At 39.4% G+C, this 16305-nt stretch overlaps 1 protein-coding gene across 1 annotated transcript; it reads left to right on the forward strand.

Moving 5' to 3' along the window:
• Positions 1-309: 309 nt before the first annotated feature.
• Positions 310-14253, forward strand: LOC111270451 (allatostatin-A receptor). Its single transcript, XM_022850687.2, has 7 exons — positions 310-968; positions 5222-5327; positions 9080-9207; positions 10286-10560; positions 11476-11627; positions 13384-13505; positions 13785-14253. Exons 1-6 carry the CDS (start codon positions 746-748, stop codon positions 13496-13498), a joined length of 999 nt encoding a protein of 332 aa, XP_022706422.1. The 5' UTR covers positions 310-745; the 3' UTR covers positions 13499-13505; positions 13785-14253.
• Positions 14254-16305: the final 2052 nt, after the last annotated feature.

A 16305-nucleotide genomic window follows, 5' to 3' on the forward strand; every position in this document is an offset into this window, starting at 1 on the left:
ACTAATTATTTATCACTTATAGTTGGATCTGGAACAGTGTAAAACCTGTGGATGATCTGTAAGGCAGGCTTCCAAACAGCAGTCGATTCTAAGCTTGGATCACAAACGAGAACTGACTGTATGTTGCTAAATGATCTACTTGTTTTCCTTAGCCAGGTCACTCTACTACATTTTTAAATAAAGTTGAAGGGGAAAACTATCGGACTCGAAGCTACCGACAACGGCGAAAGGGAGTATCTCCCGTCCTTTTGCTAGAAATATGATTCTGTTTAAGACGGTAGTAGTCAATTAATGCCGTTCGAAGTAGAACATCCGACCGATGAAACGGTGCTCATTTAGTGGATACGAAAGAGTGCCATACGGCGCAGATGGTTGATGACACACTAGTGCTCATTATTGGTTACGAGTAGATTTAGTGGGCCACGTGACCTTTCAAGCATCGATGAAAAGGTCGGCTTGCCAAGTCTATCAGTGGCCTCCAAACTCCGGGATGTCATTACGGAAGTTATTAAGTGATTTTTCTCAATAATTCCACTATTTTCATAGTCATCTAAGAAATGTAATGACGGACAGTGAATTATTGAAATGCAGATTTTTGTTACGTGTTTCCTGCTCTCTCCTAACGTAACTCCTTTACTCTCCTAGAGGAGTACTGCTGTTTCTGGATACACAACGAAATTAATAACTAAACTGTATACACACTACTGCGACGCTAAATCAGCAATAACACGTTTCTATTTACAACATGAAGGAAAAAAAGGATAGTTCGATAGAAGTTCTCGTTCCCGTTGTACTTGTGTCCACGTGCGTTCTGGCCATTATCTTCAACTCGCTAGTGCTTCTCGTGTTGAGATGCTCCCCACGGATGCGGCAGGCCAGTTCAAACAATCTCGTCTTCAGTTTAGCCCTTGCTGACCTTTTTCATGTTGTCACCTATACACCGACGAAGATCATTCAGTTTCGTTACCGTAAGTTATGATATCAAATCAATCGAATCTTTAGTTGAACCTCTTTTCTGGAAGTTTGCTTTAAACGGCATGTTCCCAATCAGTACAAGCCAGTTCGCGCATTTGGATGCGAATTCAAAGGATGGATAGCGTTTCGCGGATATACTCGTCTATATCAGGATTAAATAGATGCCATCTCTATTTTTACCACTCGATACTTCGTAATGGATGGAAGAGAGTCTGACGAAACAGAGCAATTCTTTGAATGACGAAGTTCAGAAGATACTTAGACTTAATCTTTAATCAATTTCCTCGCTTGTGTTTTGCTAGTGGCTAGCTTGAATTTCGCGTAAGTTCGTACCTCTTCTTAACGCCGCGGTCACACTATATAGGTAGCTATAGGTACCTGCGCGGATCTCGAATCAGTATTTGTAAAATATCGAATCGTAGTAAGTGAATGTAGGAGTACCCAGACAGCCGCATACCCTTCAGCAAGCATGTCGAGCGTATAGCGGGGAAAATGCTGTAAACGGATGTTGAAATGAAGCCTGTATTTCGAACGTACGCCTAGCAAGACGAAACACAACAGCTTGTGTGTACTTTAAAAGATGGGAAAAAATGCGACTTGTCCATGTTAAAGTAAGCCAAAAAAAACTTTCGTGCATGCCATTTGTAACGACCTTAATGCATGTTAGCTATAGCCCTACATTCAACTTGACCGCAAGGAATCAGACATGATTTTGCCTCTTGTGAACTTAGGCTTCTTCTGACCGCTTTTTTTTGGAAAAGTCTGCAATATTTAATCATTTTTTTATGCTATGTTTCTACTATTTGTTACGTTCTCAAGCTAAGCGATACTTTTTAACATCTGCCAGGTTCGTTTTGGATTATGTTGATAATATGACCCATGTGGTCTACTGTCCTCGCTCGATCAGCGCATCCACAAAAAATGCCCATTTTTCTTTTATAACGAGCTATAAGTAAGCTTGGATGCCAAAATACTGGGTGGTCGCGGGAGTACCGTACCACCTCAAAGCCTCGATGATTCATCAAGACCTCGTCATCGGCCCTAGTAAAAAAAAACCTAAAGCAGTTCCTCACATGATTTGTGCAGTTTTTGCGCAGACTCAGCTCGTATCTTTGTGGTCTTTTTTTAGTATCTAGATAGATACCAAAAAACAGAGATAAATAGAGAAAGACACAAAAATCTAATGATACAGTTTGATTCACCGGTCTAAATTCTGAGGCCGTGATTGCACGTGGATTCTGTTATAGTATATCAATTTTGTAACGTTTCCGTTAGATACATTTATATACAGTATGCAGTACGTAAATTTAGACTTCCTCATATGCTTTATTTTTAAGACTGCATCTAAATAAAAACAGATATTTGAACAATTTTTTTTTGCATATGCTAAAGTATCATTTTTCACGGTTATATTTTTTCAAAAATAACCACCATTTACCGCGATCACAATTTTATCCTTTAGTTACTTTCTAACTATTTTTTTTAACGCGCAATCAACATTTTAATACTAATCGTACGCCAAACGATATTGATAGGCATAAACATAATAGTTAAAGTGTCTTTCGAATACGCTACAGATAAAAAAAAATTCAGACTAAATTAAATTTTGGACTAGTAGCAGGCCAAAGTCCTAAAATTACAAGCGTTTAAAACGGCTATAAACCGTCAAAGGTGTTAAAAAACGCTAAAACATCTCAGATGTCTAATTTTTACAGCCTATCTGTGACCCAAATAGAGATTAATATTCTCTTTTAAAACGATTGTTAATTTTTGTAACTCAAACCTAACCGTATACAAAATGGCTTTTTCAGCCGTTCTGATTAAGTTCCGAGGCGTTGAAACTTAAAATCTACGGAGGATCCTCTGACTTGCACCATAATAGCCTATTTCAGACCTTTAGAGGCCAAATCCGTTCGTCAAGCGCATAAGAATTAGGTAATAGCGGATCTTCCCTCGAATTTTAATAACAGCATAGCTGTTTGTCGTCCTGGTGAACTTGTTGTTTTTGTCGAAAAGACCGGCTTTTGTTTATTATCAAAAACAGTAAATGTATCAGAAGTAGCCGCGAGGCCATTGTGGCGCACAAGAATGCGTCGTTTTTGGACCCTGAACGAAGATTAGCTATTATCCAATTTCTTTACGTTGAATAAACCTTCACCAATACTTTAACACTTTTTGGGTTAGCCGGAGTCGGCAGTGCAATGCGTTGGAAACGAGTATGTGGCCGTACAAACCGCGCAACAAAAAATCCACAATATCTGAAAAAATCATGTAGTCTTCAAAATTGATCGTTATCAGTCAAAATCATGTCACTGCTTATCTCCTTACTAGAGGCGTGCGATATCACGGATTGATCACGAAGATTTCAGCATTATATTTATATATCCAAATTAGCCATACTGCCTGACGACTAGACAAACTAAATATAGTCTTCTATAGAATAAAAAAGCAGATTATATGCTTTGCTGACAAGAATTTTTTTATTCTCTAAAAGCTAACGCAATAATGATCGCTGGTTTGCTCTTGAGCTGTGAACAGAAGTGAATTTTTAGCCAAAGTTTATGTTCTGGGTGTGGTGTTTGGGAAGGAGGGTATCATGCCGCCATGCTTCTTCCAGGAAGGGCAATACGTAACGAAATTTATCTGAATGAGGGTAGCTATAATGTCCAAAGGAAGATCATATGTATTCCAACAAAATAGTACATGAGCCTGTAAGTGCCGAGAATATCTGGGATGAACATGTATGATCGCTAAGAAGCCCGAATCTAAACCCGTTACCTACGTTATCATAAAGCATTACTGAGCGACAACCCACTAATCTCGAGACGACGACAAGCTCACTCGTGCTTTTGTGAAGAAGGCGTATTACAACAAAAACATTTGAAACGAGCCTGTGAGGGGTCGAACTGGTGCTATAGTCGCATTAAATGGTAACTATATTGAATAAGCATGACCGCCAATTCCAGTATATGCAAGAAATTCCACTTAAATATCTGTTTTTATTTAGATTCGGTCTTAGAAACAGGGTATGCGGCATCCTCATATACGAGATGGGCGGAAGGTCACTTGACAGGTCGAAAAAATGTATTTGATTTTCTCTTTTTAATTTTATTATATTTTAGTTTCTTAATACTTTAAGAGATATAGATAAAAACTCTCAAATTGTGCGGCTTTTTCAAACTGTCAAAAGACAAGAGATTGTCTGTCCTGTATATATGCCCTTTTTTAAGACAAGCGTTTTATTATGCCTGATTGATTCTGGGAAGCAAAGACCCTAGCGGACGGTACTAGGAACTGTAAAAGCATTACGGTCGAGAATTCAGAAGGCTTAAAAAAATACAAGGTAAAATGCCGCAGTTTTCCAATAAGCCAGAATAAGGCAGCTATCTGGCCAGATTAGTAAACATCTATATCTTCTGCTCTCTGTCGCATTGTCTAGTGATCAACATATGTTTCGAGTCATTTTTGGAGATAGTTTGCCCTGAGGCATCTACATAAGCCTCGCTATGATTCCGAAAGGGCGCACCGTAAATGCCCATGGGCATCCTCATTAGGTAGGAAAAATCCAACTCCGGATCCTTGGTTTATAACACGAGTGCGATGAAAGGACTGTTACGATACGATTTTCGTGGTAAATACAGGCCGGCGATGACGTGATCCATTCAGTCTATAATATTATACGTCCAGTGCGTGATCACGTAAACATGGCTGTGAAGTTATGATCCAAATGTAGTATCATATTTATTTCAGTTTGTTGGTAGTTGATGATACCTTTGCGTATGTGAGGCAGTAGTATGTTTAAGCATAAAAGGAAATACACAAATATTGAAACAGGGCGCTAGTTACGAATGTAGCTACGAAGAATCCGGGATTAGATATCATAAAAAGTTATATTTTATTTCCACTGAGATTCTACAATTTGTTTTCTAACATTGCATCTGCATTACGATTCTTTTATTAAGCAATGTGGATGTAGTTAGTACATTATATAACCACATGCTAAAGCATATAAATAATAATAAGGCAGATCGATATGACGTCTGGCATTGCTATGTGAGTTGAAAACAGGCGAACCCCTATAGGTAAAACATATAGATAAAGTGGTGACAAATTGGTTTGAAATAGGTTATATCCGTGTGCACGCCATGAGATGTGGCCATCCTCCGACAACAGCCTTTTTTTTTAACGACTTTATAAAAAAATAACTATTTGTTTTTGTTATTTTCAATACAACACGGTATTCCAGGCAATGGCTGGGTTTGGGGAAACTGGGCCTGCCGTGCGACGATTTATTTCAAGGACATGTCTCTTAGCATTACACAGTACACGCTTGTGCTTATGGCGCTAAACAGGTAACATCTTCTAAGGGCTTTACTACTTGGTAATGAACGAGCTTCATTTCAAATCAACAATGTTAAAAATTATGTTCGTTCACAGTATGACGACAGTGTCTATAGACACATCTGAAATACTAGGATCGCATTAATCCAGCTTTTTTTTTTTTTCAAACATTATGTGTGTATGTTTATTATTATTGTTGTTGCTAGGTTGTGTCTCGCCCAAAACTACTGGGTACCTTTAAGTGCAGTGAATAGCCAGATTTCAGATAATGAACGAATTGAGCCTCCCTAGAAACGTAAAAGTTTACAGTGTTCAGTGTTTTTACTGTCTACGATAATGACAGCGCTCTCCTAGATTACGTACGTACGTTGTTTAAAAAGCAGCATACGTTTTATTTTAATTAGGATCGCTGAAGCCTTTCGAAAGGTCTAAAATACAAGGGGTGGCTTTGCTGAACCGAAATCCATAAGATTCGGCCGGGTGATTAAGCTAAAAAGCCAAGCTCAGAAAGGTTACAAGATCCGTTTGCAGCAACAAGCTAGTGCTCCAAGTACGTGCACTGTTAGAAGCCACGATGTTTAGATCCCGATTTCTGTTTTAGAATACAATGTCCGGGTTCTTTGTTTCGGAACAATGGAAGAGGAAAGCGGGCAACATAAATAGCGGTTATTACGTTTGAAATATATCGAGAAAGTAAAGGTAAGAAATCGTTGATTTGAAGTCACTTGTGACTGTATGAAACGCTCGAAAATAGACATTGTATATTGTAGGCTATGTTGAAATAAACGACCAGAGAGGAAAACATCTGAAATTGGTTTGTTCTGAGTCCAGAATTTTGCCAATCCATTGGTTAAGCGAAAATTGTTTTGCTCTTTTTGCTCAACAACTCAATAAGGTTGTAGAATTGCGACATATACACACCTGTTGTTGGTCATGGGCGATTCTAAAGTATTCCATAACGCACTATGACAATTCTTTATCTGACAATGGTCAGAGCTTTTACCCCCTGTTAGCACGACTTCGTTTAATAGGTCATTGTCAACTCGGTCATTTTCCGTCAAAACGTTTAATTATTTGTCGTAATATAACGATTGCTTAATATAAAGCTCTGTTCAAACGTCTAACTGTTTAAGTTACACATAATAAAAACGTCAGTTACCCTTTTGTTCGACTAGTACATAGATGTAACGTTTTGATTTATTCTAAAAATAGTACAACACCTAATGGTAGCTTTATAGAAAACCCATGTTGCAATTACTCCTGACTAAAAGGTTATGATTATGGGTTTTTCCGAAAAGCAATTCATTGGCAAAAACAGCGAACCTTGTCGGGAAAAATTTTAACAGGGACTTTTACCGATTTTTGTGAAAAACTTTTCGTGTTAGGTAATCATGGGTCTATGTACGGCCTGCACGGCCCAAAGAGGAATCTGCTTGTCTTTTGGCTGGATTTCGTAGCCTAATGGGTATCGGACGAGCTGCAAAGTTGCCGACGCAACAAAGCCATGAAGAACGCAGCACTATATGATCTTGATGTTGTTGTTTCTTTGTCGTCAATCTATTATCGGCGCAAGAGAAGTTAGCACTGTTACTAAGTAAGAAGTTAGTCAGCGTTATGTAGTCGACCCGAGGATTAAGTACGTAACCCGATTTTGGCCGCGGAGAGAAGCGGTAGCTACTGCGGATTGGCTCCGTAACATATTGTAGCAAATGGAAGCCCAAATTGTTTGGCTCGCACTACGAGAGCAACGTAAGATTGCTTGTTTGTTTATTATATTTATTAAAGTGCATTTTCACACATAAACTTAGGTACCCAGGTACTTAGAGGATGCTCACCAATTGCCTATGGACTAAGAAACGAGAGGCAGTATGAGCCTATAATTAAAGAGTCAGCTGTAGTTCACTTGGACATCGAGCTTCTAGGAAAGTGGCCTGCAATACTGAATAGTCTCTCGCATTCGAGAGTCGACGTGGTCAGCAGAGAGGGTAAGTTGTAGGGTTTTTGTCAGCGATGACCTAGGCCGTTATTTGCCTTAAGTGCAACCGCAGTGTCGGCCTCAGTATTACTGATATCCACTTCGGCAAACATAATAGCTTCGAACTGCTTCTCTGCTGCTGGTTCTCCCGAACGAAGATGTGGAGGTTATTGCGATTGCTTGCGCTTTTAAGCGTTCTCTGTGAACATCCTCGGACAGTCTTTGTTCGGACATGCCGACGTTTGCTCGTTCGCATGTTGCACGATTCAAAGTTGACACCAGCACTCTTTGCAAATTTAGAATTCTGAACCGGTTTGCCGTATCATTCTCTAAAAAACGTATATCGGAAATCTCCCGTTAGAAATAGGTATAATAGTGGGGATCGGAAAAGGCTGTGCACCTCATTGCGACAGAGCTCAGGCGCCCAATGAGAAGAAACGTTTGTTTCCAGTTGTTTTCCATATTTTAAATGTAAAAATAAATAAAGAAAAAAAAAACAACGTGGCGGATAACTCTTACTGAACATCGGTGTTGATTATCTGAAGGCGCTTTCGGATAGCAAATTCGCAATTGCTGCTTCTTTTAGCGACTATAATTATTTAACTTTCGAGTCGACTGCGTGATGGTGTCTGAATTCAAATCTCTGATGCGCCGATAAGAAATCGGTAATTTAATTAACGACAAAAAAACACCGTAGAGCACTGAAGTTATATAGCGATGTGTTCTTCATGGCCACGCTGTATCATTAGCTCTATACCTCACCGGATGCAAAGATACCTATTAGATCACAAATTCGATTAGATAACCGAATTCAGCTTATACACATCGTTTAGTCATCGCGACAAAATGGCGATTTTTTCGAAATAATCGAAGAAGTACACGTTCAAGTACTTGCTGGTACGTTTGTTGTTTGCCTCTTTCCTGCCGTTTACCAGTATTTATTGTTATGATCATTTTGGTTTTGAAAGCAGAAAATAGAGAGAAGCCCTAACCTTGTTACCACACACCATTCAGATTGTGCACTTTCTAAGAATGTATCTTTGAGATTTGAATGCCAAAATGGGTCTCGACTCAGTATAACCGCTCTTTTGCCTAACAGCAAACCAGCTATTGGCTAGTAGATAAATAAATACACCCCGCCTGTCATCACTTATTATTGTGCTAGTTTTGCGTTCAGGTAGCTGATTACTAAAAACGTAACACTTCCATCCACGGAAATAGTCTTCTCAGTTCTTCCCATTGGGTGCTATACTTATCTTGGCAGAAAGGTATAAATAGTCGCTTAAAAAGAAAAATCGTATTGTGTATATTTATACCTATGTATATATTATACCCATGGAACAAGTAATCTGTACTTATGTATATATTAAGCAACTAATGAAGATTCAATTCAGTCCACCTCATAACGCCCTAGATAGTGTTCCGGACATCGAAATAGCTAGGTCGCTTTGATACGTAAGTCACTTGTATTTTTACCCTTCGACACGATAGGACCCTTGCCGAGAACTAAGTTTTTTTCCTTACAATGTGGTGTGAAAAAAGCGACCTCTGAATAAATGTTTTACCATTTCGAATCACCATTCAGAAGCTAATCAGACGGCTGCTTTGTGCCAATTTTTCCAAAGCTTCAAACATTAAGTCTTAAATAAAGCTTTGCATTTGTTTGAGATCTCTTATTTGTAATGGTAGGTCTAGGCCCGAATGCTGTCCAGTGCTAATCAACTAGGCCTGAATCCTAAAACCGACACGTTGTTCTTATAAGTACAATATTTTCCTGCAATTAAACAGGTATCTGGCGGTCACGTTACCTTCGCATAGTTTGACTCGAGCGTTGCACCGACACTCGAACGCAGCGGCTCTCGCCATTTGGTTTCTGATGCCGATCGCGAACTCGCCTAGCTTTTTCCTCTATGGAGGTAAGGTGGAAAGGCTTTTATTATTCTACTAATGCCTTAGGCTGTTAGAGAAGCAGTAAATACGTTCAGTTATTATCGAGTTTATGCACTGCCTATTGTTACCTGTTCATCATTAGGTTCTTAGGTCTTGCGTAGCGTTATTAAATTGTATATTGTTTATGTTATTTTTTGAAAAATAACTCAATTAAGCTTACAATATGAAATTTAGCATATTACTATTTTTTTTATACTCTTCCAGGTGTAAATCAATTGTCTAGGATAGTTATGTTTGTACTATGTTCATCACTGGGATATAATGTCCGTTGAACAAGTGTTTGGTGTACGCGGATTCTAAATAAAGAGCACAAGCGCTATTCATGCTCTGCTCTTTACGTTTTCATTTTTAACCAGCTGCTTATCGGCGTTCCCTATAGAGGTTTGAGCTGGTCATTATCTCTCCGGTCGTTAGTGTAAAGAGATTGCTTGCAGTCAATGATTCTAAATGGTCCTGCGTAAACAAACTCTGAAGTACCTTACTTTTTAGATAAAACAATTAGAAGCCCATCGTTTTACGAATCTGAAACACGCTGAACTTATGGAATTACACTCATGTAGAAAGAACTTCGAAGCAAAATGGGATAAATAGTTAGTCTGGTACGTGCATTTTTTTCTACTGCCCAAACGTTCGCCGATTCCACAGAGATAGAATGGTCCAATATAAGAAAACGAACCTATCACTGATCAAAAATTCGATACGTCGAACGTAATTGGGCATAGACCTATGTTTAACTAACAGTACTGGGTCTGAACGTTAAGAGCTGTGGGACGAAGGACCATAGGTCGATTGTGGTGCGTCATCCAGCAGCAATGAAAATTGTTCCTGCTTTGACCAGTTATAGAGACGAAACCCTAACGCACAATGTTTCCTCACCTCAACAACAAGACAAAACAGTCTAATTTCGTATAATAACTTACGTCTCGTACGTAAATGGTTTGCCCAGCAGAGCATAGCTACGCGTTCAGCTCGTATTTAACTGACGTTCCCTTTGGCTGTACTGTAAACTCAACTTTTTCAAATCACCTTCCATATGTATTCCAGTTGGAGAATATGTACCGAACAAAGGCTTCCCGGATGTCGTTCTCACAGTCTGCACGTTCAACTATCTTGATACTTTCTTCACGTATCAGCTTGTACTTTTTGTGCTTTTCTATGCTGTGCCCGTGGCGCTCATATCGGGATTCTACGTACTCTTAGCAATGGCCCTCCGCGACCAGCTAGCGAACGGCGGCCAGGAGACGCCACAAGTGACAAAAGCAGCTCGAATTGTTGTTGGCTTCGTCGTTTCCTTCGTAGTCCTATCAACTCCTCTTCATGTAGGCTATTCTCCTTATAATCAAACATAATATACTTTCTGATAACAACAAAACGTAGTGTATAGCGGAATAGATGGCTAACGTATTTCATAAACTAGATAGGAAGGTATAAGTGAGTAAAATTTTGTGTCTTTTTTTTTAACAGGTTTAGTTTTGAACGCTGTTAGTCGTAAATAGGTCTATAGAGTACGCTACCTAAATTCTGTATAAGCGACCTAGAACACCTTTTGATTTCTCTGATCATAAGCTTTCCTGTGTTTTCTGAACACCGATATCTTCTGTCGTATAGTATTTGCCGGATGCTTAATAAATGTATGTGTGAACAGTTCCTAAGTGAAGAGTAAATGTACATACATTTAATAAATACAGACTTCTCATTCTAAATTGTACGCTTGGGTTTATAGGCTGTTATGTTCGTTGTGAATCAACGTTAGTTCTGTATATGTTGACAGGCACATCCCCGTAAAAATTTATGTTCAACCTATCGATTAGGACAATTTTGAGAAGTAACCGAAGTGTCTAGTTCTGTTTAGGGTTAGCTCGCTTCGAAAACATTGGATAGCAGTTGATTTTTGGTTCATATTTTGAGTCGGTTATTCGATTGACAGAAAAGGCCGAATTTTAAAGCTTGCTAAGGGTCGGTTAAGGTAAACGAACACTGCAGAACGTAACCTGCTAGACCGCCCCCAGGCTAATTCAAAGATCCTGCATGAGTTGTCATATAATTGATTTGATTTTAATTTGCCCAAACTAAACAGGTAGACCAATAAATTTCGGATGTTATTAGGCTTACTTTTCAATTTACATGTTTCAGTATGATATGTTCTGGAATGAAGCTTCGCACCGACACAGGTGAAGTAGGATGAGGTACGAGTGAACTAATTATTATCACAGTCAAGTATTATGCCTGTCCAGGTAATGGCGCTTTGTTTCTCGGCCGCTCTCCTCCCCAACCAACCCTGGGTCCCAGTGATGTGGCTAGTCTTTCAGGCACTGGCACAACTAAATTGTGTCGTCGACCCCCTACTGTTCACCTTTATGAATACTTCGTTCCGCAAAGAAATCCGGTTTGTATAGATCACCTCGCTATGATACAGTATCGTTACTATAAATGAATTAGAATTGCTTTCGATTAGTGACACCGCAGGATACGCTGTCACCTGAACAGTATTTAACCGCAGGCTAGATTAAAATGGACTCTTTTTGATCACTGAACGCTATGGATTCGACCGTTCTATGTTTTCCCAATGTTATGCCTCCAGCGAAAACTAATCAAGAAACCTGAATTCGGACAAAAGGGTCAGATGTAGTACAGATAGCGCAGTGTGCAGTAAAAAAAAAACAGAAGTGCGTTATCAAGTTGGTACAAGATACTTGTCTATTCAGGCCCCCAACTAAGAGCTAATCGTATTCAATATGTCACAAAGATAGCTAAAAAAATTACATGAAAGGCTGTAGTAAATTCGAACTTGGTAATCTCATAAATAATGCGATATGAATATTAACCTAATTTTTGGTGGGTCATAAAGAAATTGGGCCGTCCATATAAAGCAACATCATACACGCAGACATATCTGTTTATTATAAATATGTCTGAACAATAGCGCATAGTATAATTTGTTTAGCTTGTCTATAATCGGCTTATTTTATGTACACCTGCGGATCCGTTGCACACAGCATAACACACAAATGGGTATTGTATACATTTAGGGTACCAGCATTATATAATAGTTCATTCAGACTGCCACCGACAACATCCGCTTTTAGGTGCTGGCCGGCCATATAAGGAGCCGGCCATATACTGCATATAGCGATAGGTAAAGACAGGACAAGGCGTTACCCCTCACACCGGTGCGCATACGGTCGAATATTACAAGCAAAGGACAACATGTATGTTAAGCGATGCAAACGAAGCGAAACAAAATAGAAAAAACTGATGGACTCATTTACGGTTTTCATCACAAGCACTTCACACCCGCCTCAGCGCTGACGCGATCCGAACTTGCAGACCATAACAAGCGTCCGACCCTCGTGGGCGAACGATACAAGTTTCCCGGACCTGTTTAACTGTGAATTCCATATCAGCGAATGAAAAATGTAATGAAGCTCATGCGAGCATTAATTTGAGGTTCCACCGTGATTCTTTACCATGCTGTGCTCATTTAGATGTAAAGTTTTCAAACGAAACGATGCAAAGGACCAGCCGTTTGTTCTGAATATTGTTCCGTGTTTGTCCGTAGATATTAACAGCATTTACGTGTTAAGCTGACAATGTTAGCGAGGAAGTAACCTGCGCTCATGGCTGGAAAATATCGCTCAGTCGTATAGCTTTAATTGCACTTAACTGAAGCAAGATTTATATTATGGGCGTATATGATGTAACGAAAGAAGACATATGAATGTTACCCTATGCAAGTGCTGCCAAAAACGGTATGACAGCTCACAACGGTCACATACAGCAATGAAAAGGTCCAACAGTGTTAAGACCCCCCGGATTGAACCCAGGCAGATTTCGTCTTTCTGTCAGAATAAGGTCTAAGCAATATATTCTTCCTATAGTCATTAATTAAACATAACCACAAGTTCAAAGGTGTCGAATCCACGATTCACCGTAATTCATTACGGAGCTATCTTATTTTTCCTGTTGTTTCGTGTCCCCTGCCACTGTATGGCGATATGAGCAAACCGTCAGATGTGAGGGAGTGGTGGACGCATACATCCGCACAAATGCTTTTCGGACCTGAGAAATTTTACTGAATTATACTATACTACATGACATTTCTATTATTATTGTCTTTAATGTCAAAGGCAACTTCTTTTCAGTCGTTTGTTGTGCCGACGTCGACGTGTACAAGAGTGTAGATGTGAACGCTGTGACGACCTTCCCTTTACCGAAACGGTGGCTATTACGTCGATCACACGCGTTGACGTGTCCTAAGTTCTTGGTAAGATAGCATGGTTCAGACCATATATGGACTATTGTGACTGTTATTGTCGCCTGCAAATACACAAATTTGTCTAATTATCGCTGAGATTTTTGAAAGGCGCGACCGATATACAAAATCGGCCATACGGTTATAAAACACAATATTAGGTATATAACAAGAAAGGTTAGGTACGTAATGTAAGAGAACGAGCTAGTATTACACTTCGGTAGCGTACTGTATAACGTGTAGTACTATTGGCAGGCTTTTATTATGTGCGCACTTGTTTTTGTTGTACAGGTTTGGAAGCTCTCAACATTGATACCCAAACGTTGCCCACAACGCGATGGCATTGCTAACTGAAAATTTAAGGAAAAAGTGACGTCGCTCAATCTGGGATAGAATCAACTACAAAAAATTCTGTCTGTATCTGCAGTACTCGCTGCGTCATGAACCCACTATGTATATAGTGATTCTTCAAAGTTCACTGGCCATTGAAGCAAATCTAGCTGCCTATGACGACTATGGATTTTCCATGATTTGTACCGATACTGTTAATGGGTACGGAGAATTAAGGATCTTAAAAGCAAAGAATTATCGTTAAGGAAATTGAGTTCGATTATCACGAACCGCTCCAGCAGGTCAGATGGAGAAGGCCATCTTGGTTTGAAGACGACGCAATCTGACGTAACTTTAATAAAAACTTGAATCGTATTATAGTCATTCGTCATTAACGAGTCAAATTATCGGAAAATAAATTTGAATTAATGCAAAAAAATTATTGCTCACACTTATCGCTTAACGTATAACGTAGCAGATTCTCACAGTCGCACTTCCAGGGTGCTCATACCTTGGTTAAAATATTATATAAAACTAAGTTATACAACTATGTTGAATAGATAGAGATATATTATGTGTAAGTTCAACTAACTATAACTACTATAGGTAAACACATTATGTAAAAAGGCTATGTTATATACGTAACGAACTTAAATCTCATCTAGATTCGGACGCTATTGCCGGCATAGCGCATTGCGATGTCAGTCAGGCAAATATCTAGAGAAAATTTAAGGCTGTATTTAATGAAGATGAGTAGAAAAACATCTGATTACTGATTCTCTACTATAATGCGACACGTTTATTCGCGCCTAGGCTAGCTATAAATGTTCACTCCAATAGGCCATAGAGACCTGTGCCTCTAGCGGTTGTAGTGAATTCCATCCTGCAATATGTACTGGATATGATCAGAACATCAGACGCCATTGGAGTACTACGCTCATTCGGTTTGAGCAGCGTGCGGAAACGATTATACATTGTTGCCCTGTTCGAGATGGAAATAGTCCTTAAATATTAGAGGAATCAGCGCGTCGTTCTAACCAGTCTGTAGTCGAGTGTCTGTATTACCATAGATAACTGACACAATGTTGGGTTGAACATGGATTGTATTTGTGTGTCCCCAATGGAAACGATCTTCGTTCTATCGAACCTAAGATTACCAGTTTCTAATAGAATGTCTTGCCCTTTGTCCCGATAGATAACACGAAAGGCATCTGCGTCGACAAATATACTTTTGTGTGACCGCTCTTTCAATTCCGCAAGTTCGGTTTGAATGGTGCCGTTCGGCGATTGCGTGCGCATTTTGCCGCTGTTGATTTATTACACCTCGTTCAATTCTCCAAAATTTACTGCAAAACTGGCTTTAGATTTCGACGATGTAAAGCAGGCCGGATTCAACAAAATCGGCAAATTGCATGGGCCATTGATGAGGGTTCTTCTGAGCCACGTTCAGACGCTACGTTGTGATTTTTCGACAGGAAATTCTACGTCACTCTCAGGGCGTAGGGTTGTAGGACGAAATGATTTCAATAGAAAAGAAAAAGATCTAAGCGTGTTATTGGCCAAAAGATTTGGTAATGATTCTTTCTCGAGCCCATCGGAGATTGCAGATAAAACGCTATGAAGGCTTCCGTCACAGTTCTACTATGTCGAGGGGGAAAGTATCGGTTATCTTTTTTGAGTCATTTTGACCGTTTTGAAGCCTTGTGTTTTTGATACCTTCGCTCTGCTAGGAACCCAAAATCAGATGTTGGTGGAGCTTTGTGTGGAACGTATTTTAGCAATACATTAACGATTTTCCGTTTCCCAATATCGTTTGACACAATATCATTTGATTCAATAACACTTGCAATAAATGTTTAAAAAATTTCACGTCTAATTCTGCCGTTAGACATTGCTTTAACACATGGGTACACCTGGTCTTAAACCTTTTTTTCCTTTATCAAGACTCTATCTGACGCGCCTGACAACTTTCGACACCAGGGTCTCTTTAGACACAACTACGGGACCCATGAAGTGCGAATTTTTGGTTTTATTGCCGTACAAGTATTTGCCTTTTCATGGGCATTGTTAGTATACCCTTAACCCTAGAGAGACTTTCCTTAAAGATCTCCGCGAAAATCTTCTTTGCGGTTGTCCTATCCAAAACTGGCATATGGTATTAACCTTCCTACCACCTCTGTTATCACTCTGAGTTCGGCTCAGGCCTAGACAACGTACCCTTAACTTCAGTAGGCAAGCATTTTGTTTCATTACACTTTTACGGAAACTGCTGTGAATAAACTAACAGCCACCAAATGTGCCTCTTTCGCCATCAGTGTCTTACAACCTCTTCATCATTTCAAAGTTCGGTGATTTATAGATATTTTTCCTAACTGACAACACGACAGTTTCCAAATATATGTAGCTGGGTGGTTGGAGTAGTAGTAGTTCATGTCTAATGGAATGCTTTACGGCGATGCCGGTCCTACTATTCAAATTATCT

This window comes from Varroa jacobsoni, unplaced genomic scaffold, assembly GCF_002532875.2.
Source record: "Varroa jacobsoni isolate VJ856 unplaced genomic scaffold, vjacob_1.0 scaffold_1473, whole genome shotgun sequence".
In the NCBI taxonomy this organism is placed as follows: domain Eukaryota; kingdom Metazoa; phylum Arthropoda; class Arachnida; order Mesostigmata; family Varroidae; genus Varroa; species Varroa jacobsoni.

Excerpts from the sequence above, each read along its gene's own strand:
- LOC111270451 (XM_022850687.2), top strand. The coding sequence starts at position 746 with ATGAAGGAAAAAAAGGATAGTTCGATAGAAGTTCTCGTTCCCGTTGTA. Across the intron at positions 9,208-10,285 it reads TAGCTTTTTCCTCTATGGAG|TTGGAGAATATGTACCGAAC; the intron begins GTAAGGTGGAAA and ends TATGTATTCCAG. Across the intron at positions 11,628-13,383 it reads TCGTTCCGCAAAGAAATCCG|TCGTTTGTTGTGCCGACGTC; the intron begins GTTTGTATAGAT and ends ACTTCTTTTCAG.